Genomic DNA, 21,856 nt, shown 5'->3' with positions numbered 1-21,856 from the left:
GACCACTTTCTGCTTTTTAATAAATGATCATTTAAAGTTAGGGATGCACAATGTATCGGTCAGTAATCGTTATCTGACGATAATTACCGCAATTATTCTCACTAACAGCCGATTGTTTAAAAACAGCCAATGATCAGGGCCGGTTATATCCTGTCAATCAAAGGGGGGCGGGACAAACGTGTCAAACTACTGTCAAACTCGTACTGTGTGTGAAGAAAGTCTTGTTGAATTCAGGGCTGTAGAAGTTAAATGTGTTAAATCAGACTGTGTTTGACTTCATGAATCGGCCGTTGCAGGACTGCAGTTTCTCGACATCAAACATTTGTAGCGTCTTCAATTCAATAATCGCAAAGAGCTTTGTGCTTTGTTACTTCCGATAAGAAACTAAGTCTTACCTTTTATTTTTTCTTCCATCTTATCTTATAATTTTATTTTACCTTATGTGCGAACCGAGTTGTAATGTATGTACAAACATTTCAGCTTTCATTTGAGTGTAATTATTAGATCTGAAAATCAGGGATGCACTGATATGAACATTTTGGCCGATACTGATAATCATAACCGATATATTGGCCTATAAATCTAAATCCAAATTTGTATATCATTTTTTTTTAAAAGCCTGTTTGCAAAAACAAAAATCTCACCATTAAAACCACATCCCAAACACACAGTTATGATGCTCTCATTATAATGTTATGTAGCCGATATGACACTTGCGCTGCACATGTTGCACTGAACTGTAATTTCCATTTTTGAAGTGATTCCAATCATATTTCAGTGAGTTAATCACTCGCATATGCGACCACATTTCACGAGAAGCGACTAAAAAATGGCCGGGGGACTTCATAACCATCATGTTGAACATCTGAAGAAAATAATACATTATTTATTGGCTTTAATATATCAGCCAAATGTTATTATCGAAAGATAACATTAAAAATGAAATGAACATATATCTGTCGAAACCGATATGGTGGCCGATATATCGCGCATTCCTAGTGAAAATAAATAGCAGCTGAATATATAGTTTAATAGTGTTCATTTTAACCTCTAATGTATAATATTAGTGTTCCCTGTATAGGCCTAGTTTACAGCATTAGTTGGGAAAGATGTTGTTTTCCCTCAGAAAATCAAACTATTGGTATCGACAGTCTTTTTAAAATCATATTTACATGAAGATACCACTATATAAATATGAATGATAAAAATATGAAAATGATATCAATAAAAGCACATTATAGAACAAGTGGCAGGTCTATTAGATTGCATGATTTAATGCGCAGATCTGTTCTGACATTAGATTTGTTTGTCCCAACCGTTGCTATGGTTACATCACTGTCAATCATCGCATTTTCCGATTTAATCCCGCATTTAATTATGGTTGTCAGTCCAGAAGCTTTGCAGCGTGTGGCTAGTAGCATGAGGAATTAAACTTTTATTCAAAGAGTGTGTTATAAACAAAGCGAGCTGTCAATCACGTCAGAGCTTTTATGATGCTTGATATTTGCATTATTTTATTGTATTGTCATAATTATCAACACATAGGTTTGTAAATAGTTTTAGCATTTACTGCACTTTGTTATTCTTCTAATCGTTCACCTATAGTCAAGTCACCTTCATTTATACAGCGCTTTTAACCATATGGACTTTACAGTGATAATAGGAGATTACAGTAACAGATTGTTTTGGTTTTACAGCAGCTCTAGAATAAAGCTATTGTCCAGCTGAAGTTAGTTTTAGCTGGATATATAGCGTCCAATGATATATTCCCAATTCATACCGTCCAATGAATTGGAAGTCACGCACATTCACATTCAAATGAAGGCATATTTCTCTCCAAAAGAGTGTTTTATAGTGAGGTTTGCATGTAAAACCCTGACGCCACGTCCTTCTCCTCCTCCAGGTACATTGATAAGTCTGCCGAGGAGCTGGATGAAGAGGTGGAGTATGATATAGACGAGGAGGACTACATCTGGCTGGACATCATGAACGACAGGCGTCGCACTGATGGCGTGGCGCCCATCCTTCAGGAGGTGTTCGAGTATCTGATGGACCGACTGGAGAAGGAGTCTTACTTTGAGAGCCACAACAAGGTGAGATTTACAGCAGCGCTTTAATGAAGCTTTACTGGCAAACACTCCAGAAGTCTTAAAGGGGTCCTATAATGCCCTTCTCACAAGATGTAAAATAAGTCTCTGATGTCCCCAGAGTGTGTGTGTTAGGGCTGTCAATCTTACTCTATAATACTATTCGAATTCCATTCCTTATTTTATTTAATATTCGAATAATATTGGAATATTAAATGCTCAAATTCATCCTATTATTAATATTTACGACATTACACAGTCTTATGGATCGCCAATGCGTGATGTTGATCGGTCTCATATCTTCACAGATAAACCGTCAGTTTGTCTGTTATTGCCTTTGGGCGGACAGCTGGTAGCAGTTGAGCCCCGTGATGAGGAGAGAGAGAGAGGCAGAACATAAGTAATTCTTGCCTGTTTTAGCGGCGGTTCCTCGGACAGATCGCCTAGCTTGTCAGGTTGTAAGTTGTTATAAAAAAATAACGTATATTTTCCTCTCCATTTTGGCCTTCCGTCAGCAATGAGACGGCGTTTTTATTAATGAAACGCACTCCAAAGTGGATATATTTGAAGACGCCGTTTTCACGTTGTAGTGTGGACTGAGAATCAAATTGTTGATCTCCGTTACCGTGGAGACATTCCTCTCCGCGACTTTTGACAGTTGTGATGATACAGCGTGGATAACGTGCACAATTGTGTTACGATTCAAAAACTTTATTGTTTATCAGACGAAACAAAAGCGTTTAATTTTCACATGTGTGTGCCAAGGCGGCGAGAAAGGCAAGATTGCATTTTTAAAAAAAATATACATAAAAAAGCAATATTCGAATAGGAACTTCAGCATTCGAATAGTATTGATTTTTTTAATATTCGAATTATATTTGAATTTCGGAATTCGTTCCAACAGCCCTAGTGTGTGTGAAGGTTTAGCTCAAAATACCCCACAGATATATTTATAGCATGTTAAAATTGTCCCTTTTTGAGGTTGAGCAAAAACATGCCATGTCCCTTTAAATGCAAATGAGCTGCTGCTCCCGGCACAGGGGGCGGAGCTTCAAGAGCTTGTGTGTGTGTGTGTGTGAGTGTGAAAATTTCAAAAACGTTTAGCCTTTTGTTCAAACCGGAGTCAGACAATGATGGAGAGACTCTAGATGAAGTGACGACATGTAGAGCAACAGGACATTTCTGAATGGCTAGTTGATGTGGAGAACTATCTTCTAGTAATTGATTAGCATATTCTGCCATGATAATATATAAATTGCATTTATGTAGGTGGGGCTTATGTAAATTTTATGGTTAGTGATGTCACTAACTAACTAACTTGTGCTTTTTCAGATATTCCCTTTCAGGCAGTGTGTAATCCATCTGTTTATTAATGTAAAAGCTCTGCAAAGTTTTAAAGCTCAAAGCACAGCTAAATGGAGTTTTGTCTCCTAAAAAAAATGATCGATTCTGAACTAAAATGAGTCGTCAGTAATTCAGTCTCTCTTCCTGCTGAACCTGTGTAGGTTTGCAACTAATTTGCGTAATGCCAACCTCTGGTGTTGATTGGCTGTCTCTTAGCCCCGCCCTCAAACACTGTAGTGTATCGGAGACTGGGAGAGTTTGGTTCGTGTTGTTCATGTGGAGAAGACGCTGTTTTCTGAGATTGATACGGTAAAACCCACGCCATCGTTACTGTTCGTATCACTGTGTGTCAAGAGCTGAGATTCAGATATGATAATGAGCGTTTGCTTTCTGACCAATCAGAGCAGAGCAGCTCTGAGAGAGGCGGGGTCTAGACAGACTCAGTCCTTCAAATTGCACAAATTGAAATTGAGAATTGTAAATACGCCCAATGGAAACTCATCAATTTTGCAATTTCACAAAAACTTTTTACGCTCGCATGAGGTGTTTTTACAGGCAATTTGAAAAAGGAATATTCTGCATAACTGCAACAGAAATGTTTTTCCGCATTTACAGTCACATGATGTACGTAACAGTCGATCAGTCTTTATTACTTCGTATGTTTGGAAGACGTTCAGAGTTCTTTATTAAACTCATAAAAGACAAAAGTATCACGGGAATACTGGATTCTAAACAACAAAGAAATGCCACAATTCCTCAAGATCTTGAAGCAGAAGGAGTGAGAAACACTCACATAAGCCGCTCTCAGGATTACCGTGACTTTAATGCTGTGAAAACTCACAAAAGTGAGTACACCCCTCACATTTCAGCAAACATTTTAGTATATCTACTCACGGGACAATACTATAGAAATGAAACGTGGATATAAATTTTATAGTCAATGTTCTGCTTGTATAGCAGTATATATTTACTGTCCTCTGAAAATAACTCAACACACAGCCATTATTACTGTAAGATACTGTAAACCTACTAACATCCGTTGTTATTATTATTGGGATGACTTATCACAAGAGGAAAAATTTACGTTTTAGTTGCATAACATCAGTTAATGGAAACGGCGTCATTTCACAATAGTTTTTTATCGACATTTAAAAAATATTGCAAAAGTTTTGTGCAAATCTGTGATGGAAACGCAGATACTGTGAGAAAATAAAAAAGTGTTTTTTGACCTTGGATGCATGTAAACCTCTTATAAGAGACTCAAAAACTAAATTAGGAAGCTTTATAATAGCATAATGTGGCTCTTTAAGGTTGAGCATGTGTGTTTTGAATGATTCCTCACATCATGTGTGTTGAGGAGAGCGTTCTGCTTCTTTACCAAGTCATCAGATCAACAATTTTTAGCAGTACAGCTGAAAAACCCACAAACACTCTGAAAGAGGAACTTGAGCCACACTAACGGACCGGATCAGTGTTTTTAACAACATCTCAACGACAACACCCTAGCAGAAGGAAGGCAGGTTTTGCACACACCAGAACATGTAAAAGCCTAGTCTAGATGGATATTGTTAAATGATTTTTAAATTGGAAGCTGTGTAAAAGAGCTTTGGTTATGTGTGTTTAAAAGGGCAGATTAAACTTTCATTTCTTACTATCAACTTCATAATGATGGTATTTATTTTGTGGTATACACACAAGAAAAGCTAAATTCAGCAGATTTGAATGACATTAGGGCTTTTCCATTATGGCAAAAATCACAATCGCAGTCGTTTTGGGCAATGTTGAGATCATGATTTGTTAACACAATTGCTTATTGACAAATATCATGTTAGGTTTGGGCGATATGACCATGTAATTTCTTTCATTTTCATGTATATGTATGTAATCAACTTTTTCCTGATAGTGATATACATCATAACATAGTTCAGGGTTTTTCCTGGGTCAGAAATGGTTGTGAACAAACCCAGTGTTGACAATAAATCCAAGATCAATGCAAAGAAACAGTTTGTAATAAATCTCATTCAATTTATTAAAATAATCATTGTCAGGACAGATCATAAAAAAAATTGTGCAGGTCGAAAAGGTTTCGTCTGTGTCCAGTGTCTGTGCTATTCTTCCCCAGAAGGTATGACTGATAAACTAAACTAAAGTTAGACTGTCTCATAACCTCCTCACTCAAGCGCTGGTCAGTGTGGGAGTCTGTGGTTGCAGCCGTCGGTATTTTGTTGTTGTTGTTGTTCCGTCTCTTTAGTTTTGTTTACTATGGTGACACCTTGTGGAACAACTGATTTGTGCAAAACAAATTTAAAGGGATAGTTCTCCCAAAAATGAAAACCACCCTATGATTTACTCTCCCTCAAGCCATGACTTTCTTCTTTCAGACAAACACACAATCACAGTGATATTAAAAGATGTCCTGGCTCTTCAAACTTTATAATGGGAGTGAATTGAGAATGAGATTTTGAAGCCCAAACACACACACACACACACACACACACACACACACACACACACACACACACACACACACACACACACACACACACACACACACACACACACACACACACACACACACACACACACACACACACACACACACACACAAACCCAATCCCTAAACCTACCCATCTCTCACACACACACGCACACACACACACACACAAACCCGATCCCTAAACCTACCCATCTCTCACACACACACACACACACACACACAGTAACCCGACCCCTAAACCTACCCATCTCACACACACACACGCACACACACACACACACACAAACCCGATCCCTAAACCTACCCATCTCACACACACACACACACACACACACACACACACACACACACACACACAGTAATCCAACCCCTAAATCTACCCATCACACACACACACACACACACACACACACACACACACACTAACCCGATCCCTAAACCTACCCATCTCACATACACACACACACACACACACACACACACACACACACACACACACACACACACACTAACCCGATCCCTAAACCTACCCAACACACACACACACACACACACACTAACCCCATCCCTAAACCTACCCATCTCACACACACACACACACACACACACACACACTAACCCCATCCCTAAACCTACCCATCTCACACACACACACACACACACACACACACACACACACACACACACAAACAAACCTGATCCCTAAACCTACCCATCTCACACACACACACACACACACACACACACACACACACACACACACATTAACCCGACCCCTAAACCTACCCATCACACACACACACATTAACCCGACCCCTAAACCTACCCATCTCACACACACACACACACACACACACACACACACAAACAAACCTGATCCCTAAACCTACCCATCTCACACACACACACACACACACACACACACACACACACACACACACACACACATTAACCCGACCCCTAAACCTACCCATCACACACACACACATTAACCCGACCCCTAAACCTACCCATCTCACACACACACACACACACACACAAACAAACCTGATCCCTAAACCTACCCATCTCACACACACACACACACACACACACACACACACGTCTGGTTCGCTATCTTTGTGGGGACTCTCCATAGACGTAATGGTTTTTATACTGTCCAAACTGTAATTCTGTCTACTTACACTAACCCTACCCATCTCACACACACACACACACACACACACACACACACAGATGATTGTGATTGCTGATGCTCTCTCTCTCTCCTGCAGGGCGACCCCAACTCTCTGATCGATGAGGACGCCGTGTGCTGCATCTGCAACGACGGCGAGTGTCAGAACAGTAACGTGATCCTGTTCTGTGACATGTGTAACCTGGCGGTGCACCAGGAGTGTTACGGCGTGCCCTACATCCCCGAGGGCCAGTGGCTGTGCCGGCGCTGCCTGCAGTCGCCCTCGCGAGCCGTCGACTGCGCGCTCTGCCCGAACAAGGGCGGCGCCTTCAAGCAGACCGACGACGCGCGCTGGGCTCATGTGGTGTGTGCGCTCTGGATCCCGGAGGTGAGACACTCACTCTCACACACACACACACACACACATACACACACACACACACACAATATATATAACACAATATTTTTATAAAAAAGCTTTGTTATATATTTGGTACTTTTTGGACAAACCTCAGTAGCCTTCAGATGTTGCCGATACTGTCCTGCGAGGTCTTGCTTTCTCCCGCCGTCTCTCTCTCTCGCGGCGTCTACCCTGTTCAGTGAATGAGAGGAGCAGCGTGTTCATCTGTGGGGCGCACGGCTGCTGACAGACGTGAATGAGCAGTTTTTCCACGGACTTATCACTTATCTGCTTTTCTTTTTTTATATTTAAAGAATTTTGTTTAACCATTTTAATTTACTTTCTTTTCTTGTGCTTAATACTTGTAATACTCACTATCACAGAGCTTTAGTTCATCCGGTTCCCGAACTCTCTCAATTCAGATAATTTTACACATAGGCCTATAAAAAATGTAGTCATTCACTATATCATAGCTGCTTGCCAGACAAAAAAAAAAGATAGGAAATGAGAAAAGCTTTATTTGACATTCGACTATATTATATTATATTAAATACAGTATGTAGAGCATTAATTTAGAGAGAAAACACATTAGGCAGGCAGAACGCAAGTACGAAGCGATTACGTCATGAATATGCAAATTGACGTATGACATCATCTAGCGACTTTTAAGGAAGGCGTTAGCTACATTCCTGTGAAAATAGTTTGCAACACTGGTCTGAGGTGAGCGTTTTTTGTGTGTATATATTTATTTTAATTAGATTTATACATTATCTGAAAGCTGAATAAATATTTGGCCGAGATACAATTATTTGAATATCTAATGCCTTTCAGTGCATATATCGGCCACAATATCGGTATCTGCTAATTAGGGGTGTGCAAAGCAGCTGGTATTTGTATCTGTATTTGTATTTGTTGAGGGGGGAAAAGTATTTGTATTTGTATTCGAGTAAAATTCAAAATAGGTGTAAAAATCCATTTTTTTGGCGTTACACTTCTAATTTATGGTATAGTGTAAGTATTCTTTAATTATATCTATTATAATAATTATGGATATGCAATATGTAAAATATTTTTTTAAAAACTGCATTCATATTTAATTTTAAAAGGGCTTTTTAAACCTGCTAAGAGTTATCCAGCCAAGAATAAGCCTAGAACTGCTTTTCTGACGGACTGATATTAATGACATAATGACGGCTTTTTATTTCATTTCTCATCTCCATAAATATATCTAAAGCTAATGCAAGGGCTAGAAATCAATTAATTATTTGCTGATACTTCCTCGTCATCGTGGAGAGCGCAGTTCGCACCGCTTTCTCCTTTCCACAAGCGTTGTTCTCTCGTGGCGTCTGTCGTTGCTATGCAACCGTGAACATAGGCGCGCCTGGAAAAATGAGAGTTTTTTTGCGCACCGCGTGCAGACTTCAAATGTAGGTAGATAACGATAACATTAAAAATGAATATATATTAGCAGTAGGGGTGGAGCCGAACCCGAATACCCATCACACGGGTTCGGCTCCACCCCTACTACTGCTAATATATATTCATTTTTAATGTTATCGTTATCGGGCCGATACAATTTTTTTCGCTATATTAAAGCCGATAAATAATGGATTTTCTTCAGATGCGCACTGTTCATCATGATGATTTTGAATTGCTTAAATATGATTAGAATCACTTTAAAAAAGGAAAATACAGTTCAGTGCAAGAAGTGCAAATCATATCGGCTACATAACATTATCATGAGAACATCATTATTGTGTGCTTGACATGGATTTAATGGTGAGATTTTTGTAATCAGGCTCTCAAAAATTATTTAAAAATATGGATTTAGTTTTTAATTGGCCAATATATCGGTTATCGGCTTTCAAATATAAAGAATTATCGTATTGAAAAAAAAAATTATATCGTTGCATGTTTAGTTTCAGTGATTGCACTTGTGTTTTGCATCGTGACACATTCAGGCATTTTTTTTCCTTACACAATTTCCCGCTTTCCTTCCAGGTGTGTTTTGCTAATACGGTGTTCCTGGAGCCCATCGACAGCATCGAGCACATCCCTCCCGCGCGTTGGAAGCTAACATGCTACATCTGCAAGCAGCGCGGCTCCGGCGCCTGCATCCAGTGCCACAAAGCGAACTGCTACACCGCCTTCCACGTGACCTGCGCCCAACAGGCCGGCCTCTACATGAAGATGGAGCCCGTGCGCGAGACCGGCGCCAACGGCACGTCCTTTAGCGTGCGCAAAACGGCGTACTGTGACATACACACGCCGCCCGGGTCGGCCCGGCCGCTGGCAGGTGTGGGCGGGGCCAGCACAGGTGCGGGCGGGGCCAGCGCAGGCTCCTCCCCCAGCGAGGGCGAGGCCGAGGAAGAGGAGGATGAGGCGGGCGGAGAGGAAGATGGGAAGGGCTGGAGCTCGGAGCGGGCGAAGAGAGCTAAAGCTAAATCACGACTGAAGATGAAGAGGGCCAGAAAGATCCTGGCGGAGAGGAGAGCGGCCGCACCGGTGGTGTCAGTGCCGTGTATTCCTCCACACAAGTACAGGATATTTGCTTTTTTAAACAAATTATTTATTCATAAATCTTTTGTGAGTTGTCGACCGATATAACGGAATTTGGAATTGTGTAATCATCGGCATCGACTGTTTAGTTTTTCTGTTTGGCCGATAAGTGTCAGAAGCTGACTTTTATTTTGCCAGTGTATTGTGTTCTTTAGGAAATCTTATGAATTGCGCATTTATGCAAAGTTATAAGTTATATTGGATTTTACCGATAACTTCACTGGCCGATAACTGATTAATAAGCTGATAGTTTTTAAAATTAATACTGAATGAAAACAAACATGACATAAAATAGTGCTGAACTTTATTACAAAAATGTAAAAACGGTACCGAACCATGAAAATGTACAAAAATATGCAGGATATTTGCTTTTATCAAATAATTATTTATTAAAAAATTGTTGTCGACCGATATAACGGAATTTGGAATTGTGTGATCGTCAGCATCGACTGTTAGGTTTTTCTGTTTGGCCGATAAGTGTCAGAAGCAGACTTTTATTTATTTTGACAGCATGTCGGGCTCTTATTATATCGGAAAATATGTCAAATGAAATGCGCAAAGTGAACATATTCAAGAGCGGAGGGGATTTTATCGATAACTGGGCTGGGGCGATAATAAATGATGAATTAACCGATAGTTTTAAAAAAAGAATAGTGAATGAAAACAAACATGACAAATTATATTAGTTCCGTGTATAAACTAATGCTAAGAGAAACAACTTTAAAAAAAATAAAGTTGTAAAACTATTTTTTTCAAAAAATAGTTTATTCATATAAATCATTTTGGGAGTATATACCGATAGTAGTACGGCCGATATAACGGAATTTGGAATTGTGTGATCGTCAGCATCGGCTGTTTTGTTTTTCTGTCTGGCTGATAAGTGTCAGAAGCAGACTTTTATTTTGACACCGTGTCGGGCGCTTTAGAAAATATTATTGTGAAATGAAATGTTATTCAAGTGTGGAGGTCGACCGATTGTGGATTTTATCGATAACCACAGTGGCCGATAACTGATTAATTAACCGATATTTTTTTAAATTAATACTTAATGAAAACAAACATGACACACAAAATAGTGCAAACTTTAAAACACAAAAATGTAAAAATGTTACTGAACCATGAAAATGTACTGTACTTTTTAAATATAAAAAATATTAATATATTGATAATATATTGAAGTGCTGGGCAACGATATATGTGTGTATACTGTGTATATACATGCATGTATATATTTAAGAAAAATGTGTTATTTACATATAAAATATTTATATAATAAATTATGTATAAATGTGTATATATATGCAAATATTTCTTAAATATATACATGCATGTGTGTGTATTTATATATACAAAATAATTATACACAGTACACACACATATATTATGGAAACACAAACTTTTATTTTGGATGCGATTAATTGTTGCCCAGCTCTAATTGATATTAGTTCAGTGCAACTAATATTGAGATACAACTTTTAAAATTTACAAATTTAGTAAATGTTGAAATTAATAATGAACAATACTTTTAATAACCTTAGTTAATGTTACAAAAGGACTCTGATTGTAAATATCTACACAAAGGCCAGAGCATTTAAGTTACCGATTACCAATTACCGACACGGAAAAACTATCGGTATGGATTTTTGGCAATTAATCGGCACTGATTGCTGGAACGATCAGTTATCAGTGCCGATTAATCTGCAAAAATCCATACCGATAGTTTTTCCGTGTTTCATCCCTAGCTGGAGCGGCTGAGAAGTACGAGAGTGTCCTCTAGAGGCCAAATAAAACCTCACTGACGCCTCGTGGAGTTTGTTTTGACACAGCCGATCTATCGGTCGACCTCTGTTCAAGAGCACTGGTGTTGAGTTGAGTGTGTGGTGTCTTCTGGTTTAGGTTGAGTAAGATCACCAGTAACCTGACGGTGCAGAGGAAGAGTCAGTTCATGCAGAGACTGCACAGCTACTGGACACTGAAGAGACAGAGCCGTAACGGCGTTCCTCTCCTGCGGCGTCTGCAGACACACCTGCAGTCCCAGCGCAACGCCGAGCCACTCACCCCCACGGTCAGTGCATGCAGCGACACGCCGCCTCACAGACACTTAAACAGCTCAATTGTACAAAAAAAGTAACTTGAGAAAGTAAAAAAAGTAACTTGAAAAAGTAAAAAAAAGTAACTTGAGAAAGTAAAAAAAGTAACTTGAAAAAGTAAAAAAAGTAACTTGAGAAAGTAAAAAAAGTAACTTGAAAAAGTAAAAAAGTAACTTGAAAGTAAAAAAAGTAACTTAAAGTAAAAAAGTAACTTAAGAAAGTAAAAAAAGTAACTTGAGAAAGTAAAAAAGTAACTTGAGAAAGTAAAAAAGTAACTTGAGAAAGTAACCGTAAAAAAGTAACTTGAGAAAGTAAAAAAAGTAACTTGAGAAAGTAAAAGTAACTTGAGAAAGTAAAAAAGTAACTTGAAAAAGTGAAAAAGTAACTTGAAAAAGTAACTTGAGAAAGTAAAAAAGTTACTTGAAAAAGTGAAAAAGTAACTTGAAAAGTAACTTGAGAAAGTAAAAAAGTAACTTGAGAAAGTAAAAAAGTAACTTGAGAAAGTAAAAAAAGTAACTTGAAAAAGTAACTTGAGAAAGTAAAAAAAAGTAAGAAAGTAAAAAAAGTAGCTTGAAAAAGTAAAAAAAGTAGCTTGAAAAAGTAACTTGAGAAAGTAAAAAAAAAATAACTTGAGAAAGTAAAAGAAGTAACTTTCAAAAAAAAAAGTGACTTGTATCAAGCCTCGAAATGGCTGGTAACTTGAATTTCATACATGCAAACTTTTAAAAAGCACAGTGGCTTTGTGGTTTAGCCCTGCATGTATGAATCGCCAGGGTTTAAAATGAACAACCGGCACACGCGGGTAACAATCAACAGTGGCCGGTAACGCTGTCACATCATGAGCCAATTTTGCGTGTTAATCATTATGTTTACTCCCTTTTCTGGGGAAGTTCGTGCAGATTTAGCACAAATACTTGTGAGTCATCATGATATATTAAAAACAGTGTATTGCGTGGAATCTGCTCATATCTGGCTCACTTGAACACACTCGTCACTACACAACAAATAACGGTGTGCTTGTTCATTTGCATTGAAGCAATAATGAAGATTAAAAAGCATTTGGTGAACAGAAAAGACATTGTTATTTTCCAACATCCTACAATTTTTTTGGATGTTCTTTGTACTGAATTGATCCGTCCATCTAAAACACATTTTGGGTGATGAAGATGAAAGAGGAAGGAGATGCTGGATGACAGGATTTAGTTTGAAAAAAAATGTATGAAATCCAAATGTTATATGTGTGTATAATATATATAATATAATATAATATAATATAAGCTGTGACGAAGTTAATCTGGTTAATTTCTCTTTTTTGGCTAGTAGTAGTTCTGAATGTCTGCTAACTTGAAACTTTAGTAGCCGAATTGGCCGATGAGTGAAAGTTAATTTCAAACCCTGGTGACCGCCATATTTCTGCTGTTCATTCAGCCGGTGGATCGAAAAGAAGGTCGTGTGAAACTCAAATGTGAGGTTTATCATTAGGCAAAACCTGTGTCATTTGAACTGTAAAGTTGTTTAAATCGTCATATTATGGTTTGGATATTGCCATAGACGTTGCTCCTCCCAAATGCTGTGAGATTTTATGTGTGCAGGTCTTAAAAAGCTTAGATATCCTGACATGACCATGCTGGTCCGTTGTGGAGAAACACAAGGATGACAGTGTGTGTGTGTGTGTGTGTGTGTGTGTGTTCTCCCAGAGGGACGGCGAGGAGAAGCACTCGGTCCTGAAGGAGCAGCTGAAAGCGTGGCAGAGACTCCGGCACGACCTGGAGCGAGCGCGGCTGCTGGTGGAGCTCATCCGCAAGAGGGAGAAGCTCAAGAGAGAGACTGTGAGCCTCACCCCTCTCCTCTGATACCGGCAGAAACAGAGCAAGAGTAGGGTTTAATCCTAGAGTGTAAAGAAACATGGGCGTAGTGTCCGTGACGTCACCCGTAGGTTTCAGAAGAGCATTTCTGAAGCCCAGAGTGATAACAGAAAATGAGCAGCGAGGCGGATTAGCTGAGGTGACGTGACGCTAACCAGGGTTCCCACGAGTCCTTGAAATCCGTGAAAGTTTGTGAATCTGGAAAAAAAATAATTCAAGGCCCTGTAAAGTTTTTGAAAATAAACATATAAAGACACAGGTCCTTGAAAGTGCTTGAATTTATTTTGTACAAAAAAAAAATCCATATTATTCCCTCCAGTCCGCTAATGTGTTATTTCGCCAACACTTCGTGGCCTATGCATACTAGCTTGCTTGATTTACATTAGATAAGCGCATTTACGCGTTAAGAGGCCACGCCCTTAATTATGCAGAACTTTAAGGCTTAATATAATTTAAACGGATGAGTTATATAAAAAGTTCACCCCCCTCATTCGTCAGGAAGGACAAAATTAGCTTTATAGACCAAAACCACTTCTTGCACCAGGCTTTAAACGTGTTTTTTTTTTTTCTGCTGTTTTGTTAGGCGTTTTAACACTAGCCTGTCTCTAGTGGCCTGTCGATGAACTGCAGTTTAAGTCACTTTAGTGCTGGATTCAAGAGAGAGACAGGACGGTTCCCGCTTGGGTTTGATCTGTAAACCAGACACTTTAGAAACATGCTCTGATCAACCTTAAGCTCTTCAGTTCTCTGCAGAAGTCAGCATGAAATCAAAATTGACCCTTAAAGTTAAAAGACATTTGTTGCAACCATTCTTGTGTGGAACAAACAGTTTTTTCATTATCCAATCAATTCCCAGTGGATGAAATTAAGGCCTGCCCTGCATTTAAACAACTTCAGGAACAAGAACAAATGTGGGCGGGGCTTGATTGTGTCCGTGGGGAATTAATTGGATGACTGGATGGTAGTGGTTTGCTATTGGCTGATCTCATGTGAGTGACAGGTTATTGCTCCGCCCTCGTCATCAGAGACGAGAAGAGATGCTGCAAGAGGAAGTTATTCTGATTCAAGATTATTAAAACAATAATGTGCACTGATAAATCATTTAAAATAAACACTGCTGGATTATTTTAATTTAATTGAAATACTATTATTCTTTTAATTTTGAATTAGTTTTTATTGTTATAATTTTTGGATCCTTTTTAATTTCAAAGTTTTTGTATGTTTTTGACTTTTTTTTTTTTTATTAGTGTTTTTTAATTGTCTATATAGTTTTTATTAATTTTTATTTCAGTTTTAGTTGTAGTTATTATTAGGGTTTTCGTTTACTATGATAAGCTTGACTTCAATTAGAATTGTCAATTTTGATTTCATGGTAACTTTAAAGTTAGCCATTGACCAGTGAGGAACGACGCTGATGATTTACTTAAACTTGAAGTGCATGCTACTGTGTTAGCCTCAGACCAGTATGACGTGTGTTTAGCCTCAGACCGGTATGACGTGTTTAGCCTCAGACCAGCGTGAAGTGTGTAATGTTGTGTGTGTTCAGCTCAAGGTGCAGGAGTTGGCGTTAGAGATGCAGTTGACTCCGTTCCTGGTGTTGTTGCGCAGCACTCTAGAACAACTGCAGGAGAGAGACTCCAGTAACTTCTTCACTGAGCCTGTGCCTTTGAGTGAGGTAAACACACACACACACACACACACACTCACACACACACACACACTCTCTAGAACAACTGCAGGAGAGAGACTCCAGTAACTTCTTCACTGAGCCTGTGCCTTTGAGTGAGGTAAACACACACACACACACACACACACACACACACACACACACACACACACACACACTCTAGAACAACTGCAGGAGAGAGACTCCAGTAACTTCTTCACTGAGCCTGTGCCTTTGAGTGAGGTAAACACACACACACACACACACACACACACACACACTCTCTAGAACAACTGCAGGAGAGAGACTCCAGTAACTTCTTCACTGAGCCTGTGCCTTTGAGTGAGGTAAACACACACACACACACACACACACACACACACACACACACACACTCTAGAACAACTGCAGGAGAGAGACTCCAGTAACTTCTTCACTGAGCCTGTGCCTTTGAGTGAGGTAAACACACACACACACACACACACACACACACACACACACACACACACACTCTAGAACAACTGCAGGAGAGAGACTCCAGTAACTTCTTCACTGAGCCTGTGCCTTTGAGTGAGGTAAACACACACACACACACACACACACACACACACACACACACACACACACACTCTAGAACAACTGCAGGAGAGAGACTCCAGTAACTTCTTCACTGAGCCTGTGCCTTTGAGTGAGGTAAACACACACACACACACACACACTCACACACACACACACACTCTCTAGAACAACTGCAGGAGAGAGACTCCAGTAACTTCTTCACTAAGCCTGTGCCTTTGAGTGAGGTAAACACACACACACACACACACACACACACACACTCACACACACACACACACACTCTCTAGAACAACTGCAGGAGAGAGACTCCAGTAACTTCTTCACTGAGCCTGTGCCTTTGAGTGAGGTAAACACACACACACACACACACACACACACACACACACACACTCTAGAACAACTGCAGGAGAGAGACTCCAGTAACTTCTTCACTGAGCCTGTGCCTTTGAGTGAGGTAAACACACACACACACACACACACACACACACACACACACACACACACACACACACACACACACACACACACACACACTCTAGAACAACTGCAGGAGAGAGACTCCAGTAACTTCTTCACTGAGCCTGTGCCTTTGAGTGAGGTAAACACACACACACACACACACACACTCACACACACACACACACACACACACACACTCTAGAACAACTGCAGGAGAGAGACTCCAGTAACTTCTTCACTGAGCCTGTGCCTTTGAGTGAGGTAAACACACACACACACACACACACACACACACACACACACACACTCTAGAACAACTGCAGGAGAGAGACTCCAGTAACTTCTTCACTGAGCCTGTGCCTTTGAGTGAGGTAAACACACACACACACACACACACACACACACACACACACACACACTCACACACACACACACACTCTCTAGAACAACTGCAGGAGAGAGACTCCAGTAACTTCTTCACTGAGCCTGTGCCTTTGAGTGAGGTAAACACACACACACACACACACACACACACACACACTCTAGAACAACTGCAGGAGAGAGACTCCAGTAACTTCTTCACTGAGCCTGTGCCTTTGAGTGAGGTAAACACACACACACACACACACACTCACACACACACACACACTCTCTAGAACAACTGCAGGAGAGAGACTCCAGTAACTTCTTCACTGAGCCTGTGCCTTTGAGTGAGGTAAACACACACACACACACACACACACACACACTCTAGAACAACTGCAGGAGAGAGACTCCAGTAACTTCTTCACTGAGCCTGTGCCTTTGAGTGAGGTAAACACACACACACACACACACACACACACACACACACACACACACACACACACACACACACACACACACACACACACACACACACACACCTAGGATGAGTTGAAGGAGAGTAAATCATGGGCTAATTCTCATTTAAAAGTGAAATATCCCTTTAAGCGTAACCTAATGTGAAGCCGTTTTTGCACTGATAGCAGAATTAGCATCCATTATATAGTTCCCTGAACGCTTTAAACACGACCTTGTGTGTGTGTGTGTGTGTGTGTGTGTTCTCCAGGTCCCAGATTACCTGGACCACATCGAGCGTCCGATGGATTTCCAGACCATGTGGAAGTGTGTCGAGTCGCACCGCTATCTCAGCTTTGAAGCTTTCGAGTCGGACTTTCTGTTGATCGTCAACAACTGTTTGAAGTATAACGCCAAAGACACAGTCTTCTACCGCGCCGCGCTGCGACTGCGAGAGGCCGGCGGCTCCGTCTTACGGCAAGCGCGCAGACATGCAGAGAGGATCGGCCTGGACTACGAGACGGGCCTTCATCTCCCTCGAGAACCGAGCCCGGACTCGCCACACGAGCGGGAGAGAGATCGGGAGAGAGAGCGAGAGCGGGAGCGAGAGAGAGCAGCGTCACTCATTGATGACGGTGAGTTGGCTTCCTCTCTTCTACATTTCATTCATTTCATATTTCTTCCCTGAATACTGTAAGACATACCTGAAAAACTTAAAACCATGTTTATTTCATTTTAGTGCTGGGCAACGATTAATCGCATCCAAAATAAAAGTTTGTGTTTACTTAATATACGTGTGTGTATAATTATTTTGTATATATAAATACACACACATGCATGTATATATTTATATCTCTCTTCACACTGGAGATATCATACATAAATGCATTCATATCAGCATCGGCCGATATCGGTTCATTTTTAAAGTTATCGATGTCATTATGGGCTCAGAAATGCTGAAACCCTATTGTAATTGTAAGGATTTGTAAAACGCATCCTGCAGGCCAAACCGTAAGGCCTAGAGACTTGAAACCTGGCCAGATGGTAGGCCTCAATTTGGGGACAACCTATCAGAGTATGACCCCGATTGGCCCATAGGTGGCGCTGCAGCAACCAAAAGTACAAAATCGCTCATAACTCTTAGACTGTTTGTCCTAGTGTCTAGTGTCTTACACCACTGTGATCCCTGGCTCAGAACAGAAAACTCAGAACTTCACAAAAATTGGTGAGCATATGTGACACAACATCCTTAACAAGCATGCAAAATTTCATGGAGATCGGACCATAGGTGGCGCTATAACTGTTAAAAAGCTTTAAAACCATGTATATCCCATGGTAAACTGCCTGTATTGGCTGTAAATGGTCTTTTCCATCTGTCAGTGGTTACATGCTTGCTAAATAAAACTTAATAACTTTTGATGTTTTTGTGCTTAAAGGCCTTAACTGCTTGAACCCCGATAGATGCTGCTTGCAGCTTTAATTTGTCATTACAGCTGGTGAATAATGTATTTCCTCCAGCTGAGACTCTTCAGATGCGCACTGTTTAACATGATGATTATGAATTGCTTGAAATATGATTGGAATCACTTAAAAAAAGGAAAATACAGTTCAGTGCAACACGTGCAGCGCAAGTCTGTCATATCGGCTACATGACGTTATCATGAGAACGTCATTATTGTGTGTTTGAGACGTGGATTTTACTGGTGAGACTTGTTTTTGTAATCACGCTCTCAAAAATTATATACAAATTTTGATTTAGATTTATCGGCTAATATATTGGTTATCGACCTCCAAATATAAAGAATTATCGGTATCGGCCAAAATCATATCATTCAATTCATATCAGTGCATCTCTAATCAATTTGCATTATTTTAATGGTAAAATGTGATTGAAATTTAAAACTGCACAATTATCATGGTCATTTTCAAATAATTGTGTTTAGATCAAATATCCATGATCAGGGGCCGGTTTCACAAAGCTATTTTAGACCGGTCTATAGTGTTAGACATTTGCTCATAGACTAGTCTAATGCAAGTTAAAAATAAAAATAAAGACTGACTTAATTTAGACCAAAAAAATTAGACACCTTACCCCCAGGCTAACTGAGGTCTAAGACTCTGTTACCTTGGCAACCAGCAGTAACAATCAGTTACATTACAAACTGCCAAAAGACTTACTCGATCCGCCATGTTTTTTGTTTTAAAAAAAAGTGACTTATTTTACCCAGAATGCATTGCAGTGTAGTCCTACTTAAGACAGTCAGAGTCTTCAGTGCTTTGTGCAACGGTCTGATTTAGATGTCTATCTGAAGTCTGACTATCTACTATATCTAAGCCATAGTCAAAGTCTATCTTTGTGAAACCGGCCCCAGACAATCAAACGATAATCACGACAGGCCTAGTATATAATGTAGATATCATAAAATTAATGTAGAGCTTGATGGTTGCAGCTCCTTTTTTAAAAAAGTTTCAGGTCTTGTTTTGTACCTTTTCACATGTAAAGGGGATATCCTGTTCACTCACACACATATACTCTCTCTCACACAGACACACACACACACACACACACACACACACACACACACACATACATACTCTCTTTCTCTCACTCACTCACTCACACTCTCTCTCACACACACACATTCTCACACTCTCTCTCTCTCTCACACACATACACTCACTCACTTACTCTCGCTCACTCACTCACACAACACACACACACACCGTGTATATATCATGTAAAGGTAATGTCCTGTTCTCTCACTCTCTCTCTCTCTCTCTCTCTCTCTCTCTCTCTCTCTCTCTCTCTCTCTCACACACACACACACACACACACACACACACACACACACACACACACACACACACAGACCATGTATATATCATGTAAAGGTAATGTCCTGTTCTCTCACACACACACACACACACACACACACACACACACACACACACACAGGCCGTGTATATATCATGTAAAGGTAATGTCCTGTTTTCTCACACACACACACACACACACACACACACACACACACACAGACCGTGTATCATGTAAAGGTAATGTCCTGTTCTCACACACACACACACACACACACACACACACGCACACACACACACACGCACACACACACACACACACAGGCCGTGTATATATCATGTAAAGGTAATGTCCTGCTCTCTCTCTCTCTCACACACACACACACACACACACACACACACACACACACACAGACCGTGTATCATGTACAGGTAATGTCCTGCTCTCTCACACACACACACACACACACACACAGGCCGTGTATATATCATGTAAAGGTAATGTCCTGCTCTCTCTCTCACACACACACACACACACACACACACACACAGACAGACCGTGTATCATGCTAAGGTAATGTCCCGTCCGCACACAGATTTCCTGCTGGAGGGCCGTGGCCGTCTGCCTCTGGAGGAGCAGCTGCAGATCCTGCAGGACCGCTATGATGAGGTGATGTCGGGGAAGCACAGCATCGGCCAGTCTCGGCGAGCCAAAGCCCTGAAGAAGGAGATGACGGTCCTGAAGCGCAAGCTGGCGCACCAGCGCGAGGGCATCTGTGGGCACGAGTCGGGTCTGTCTCTGGAGCGCGGGTCGGTCCTCACGCATCACTCCTCAGGAGGAGCCCGGCACGATGAGGGAGAGAGCAGCCACGACATCAGCGGGAAAGGTCAGAAAACACCTCAGATAGCCAGGGTCACCAGCTTCCCTGGATAACACTTACACCTGTCCTTAATAGGGGTGGGGGAAAACTCGATTCTTAGGTGCATCGCGATGCGGACGTGGATCGAATCGCGAATGTCAAATATCGATTTCTTAATGTAATGATGGTGGAGCGAGAAATCCGACCGGCACTCTCTGCATTAAAATCTAGCGTAACTTTGGCTTCGATGAAGTTGAAGGGAAAAAGGACCTGGACTACAGCCACACTTCAAGAGAGGACACTGACAACACGCTGACACACAGGACAGAGCAGGTTACGGCTGATGTGAAACAAAGTACACAATAAATACAGTTTTGTGGCTGTTTAATGTGTCTGACAGATCTCTGTAGAGCCTCAGTTAAACGTCTCGTGAACCGATCATCTCGTCCTTCTAGTTTACATTTACATTTATCCAAAGCGACTTACATTTCATGTCAAGGCACACATTTACACTCTTATCAGTTTTTGCTTTCCCGGGGAATCGAACCCATGATCTTGGCGTTGCAAGCGCCAACACTCAACTGTTTGAGCTACAGGAAAGCTTGGTAATTTATAGCATCAAAAGGAATGTTGTTTTAACCGT

General features: G+C 40.5%; 1 protein-coding gene across 1 annotated transcript in view; it reads left to right on the top strand.

The window, feature by feature from the left end:
• The window catches only part of brpf1 (bromodomain and PHD finger containing, 1), a 47,290-nt gene that overhangs the window by 3,485 nt on the left and 21,949 nt on the right, over positions 1–21,856 (top strand). The window contains exons 3-10 of the mRNA XM_081348118.1: positions 1,904–2,093; positions 7,203–7,490; positions 9,504–10,039; positions 11,958–12,126; positions 13,849–13,980; positions 15,563–15,691; positions 17,811–18,174; positions 20,950–21,240. Of these exons, the coding sequence (XP_081204244.1) occupies positions 1,904–2,093; positions 7,203–7,490; positions 9,504–10,039; positions 11,958–12,126; positions 13,849–13,980; positions 15,563–15,691; positions 17,811–18,174; positions 20,950–21,240 (2,099 nt within the window). The remainder of the gene's footprint in view (positions 1–1,903; positions 2,094–7,202; positions 7,491–9,503; positions 10,040–11,957; positions 12,127–13,848; positions 13,981–15,562; positions 15,692–17,810; positions 18,175–20,949; positions 21,241–21,856) is intronic.

The sequence above is a fragment of the Scardinius erythrophthalmus genome, assembly GCF_964197995.2.
Source record: "Scardinius erythrophthalmus genome assembly, chromosome: 20".
Taxonomy (NCBI): Eukaryota; Metazoa; Chordata; class Actinopteri; order Cypriniformes; family Leuciscidae; genus Scardinius; species Scardinius erythrophthalmus.
Note: the sequence above shows the minus strand (reverse complement) of the source record. Positions and strands in the feature narration are given on the sequence as shown.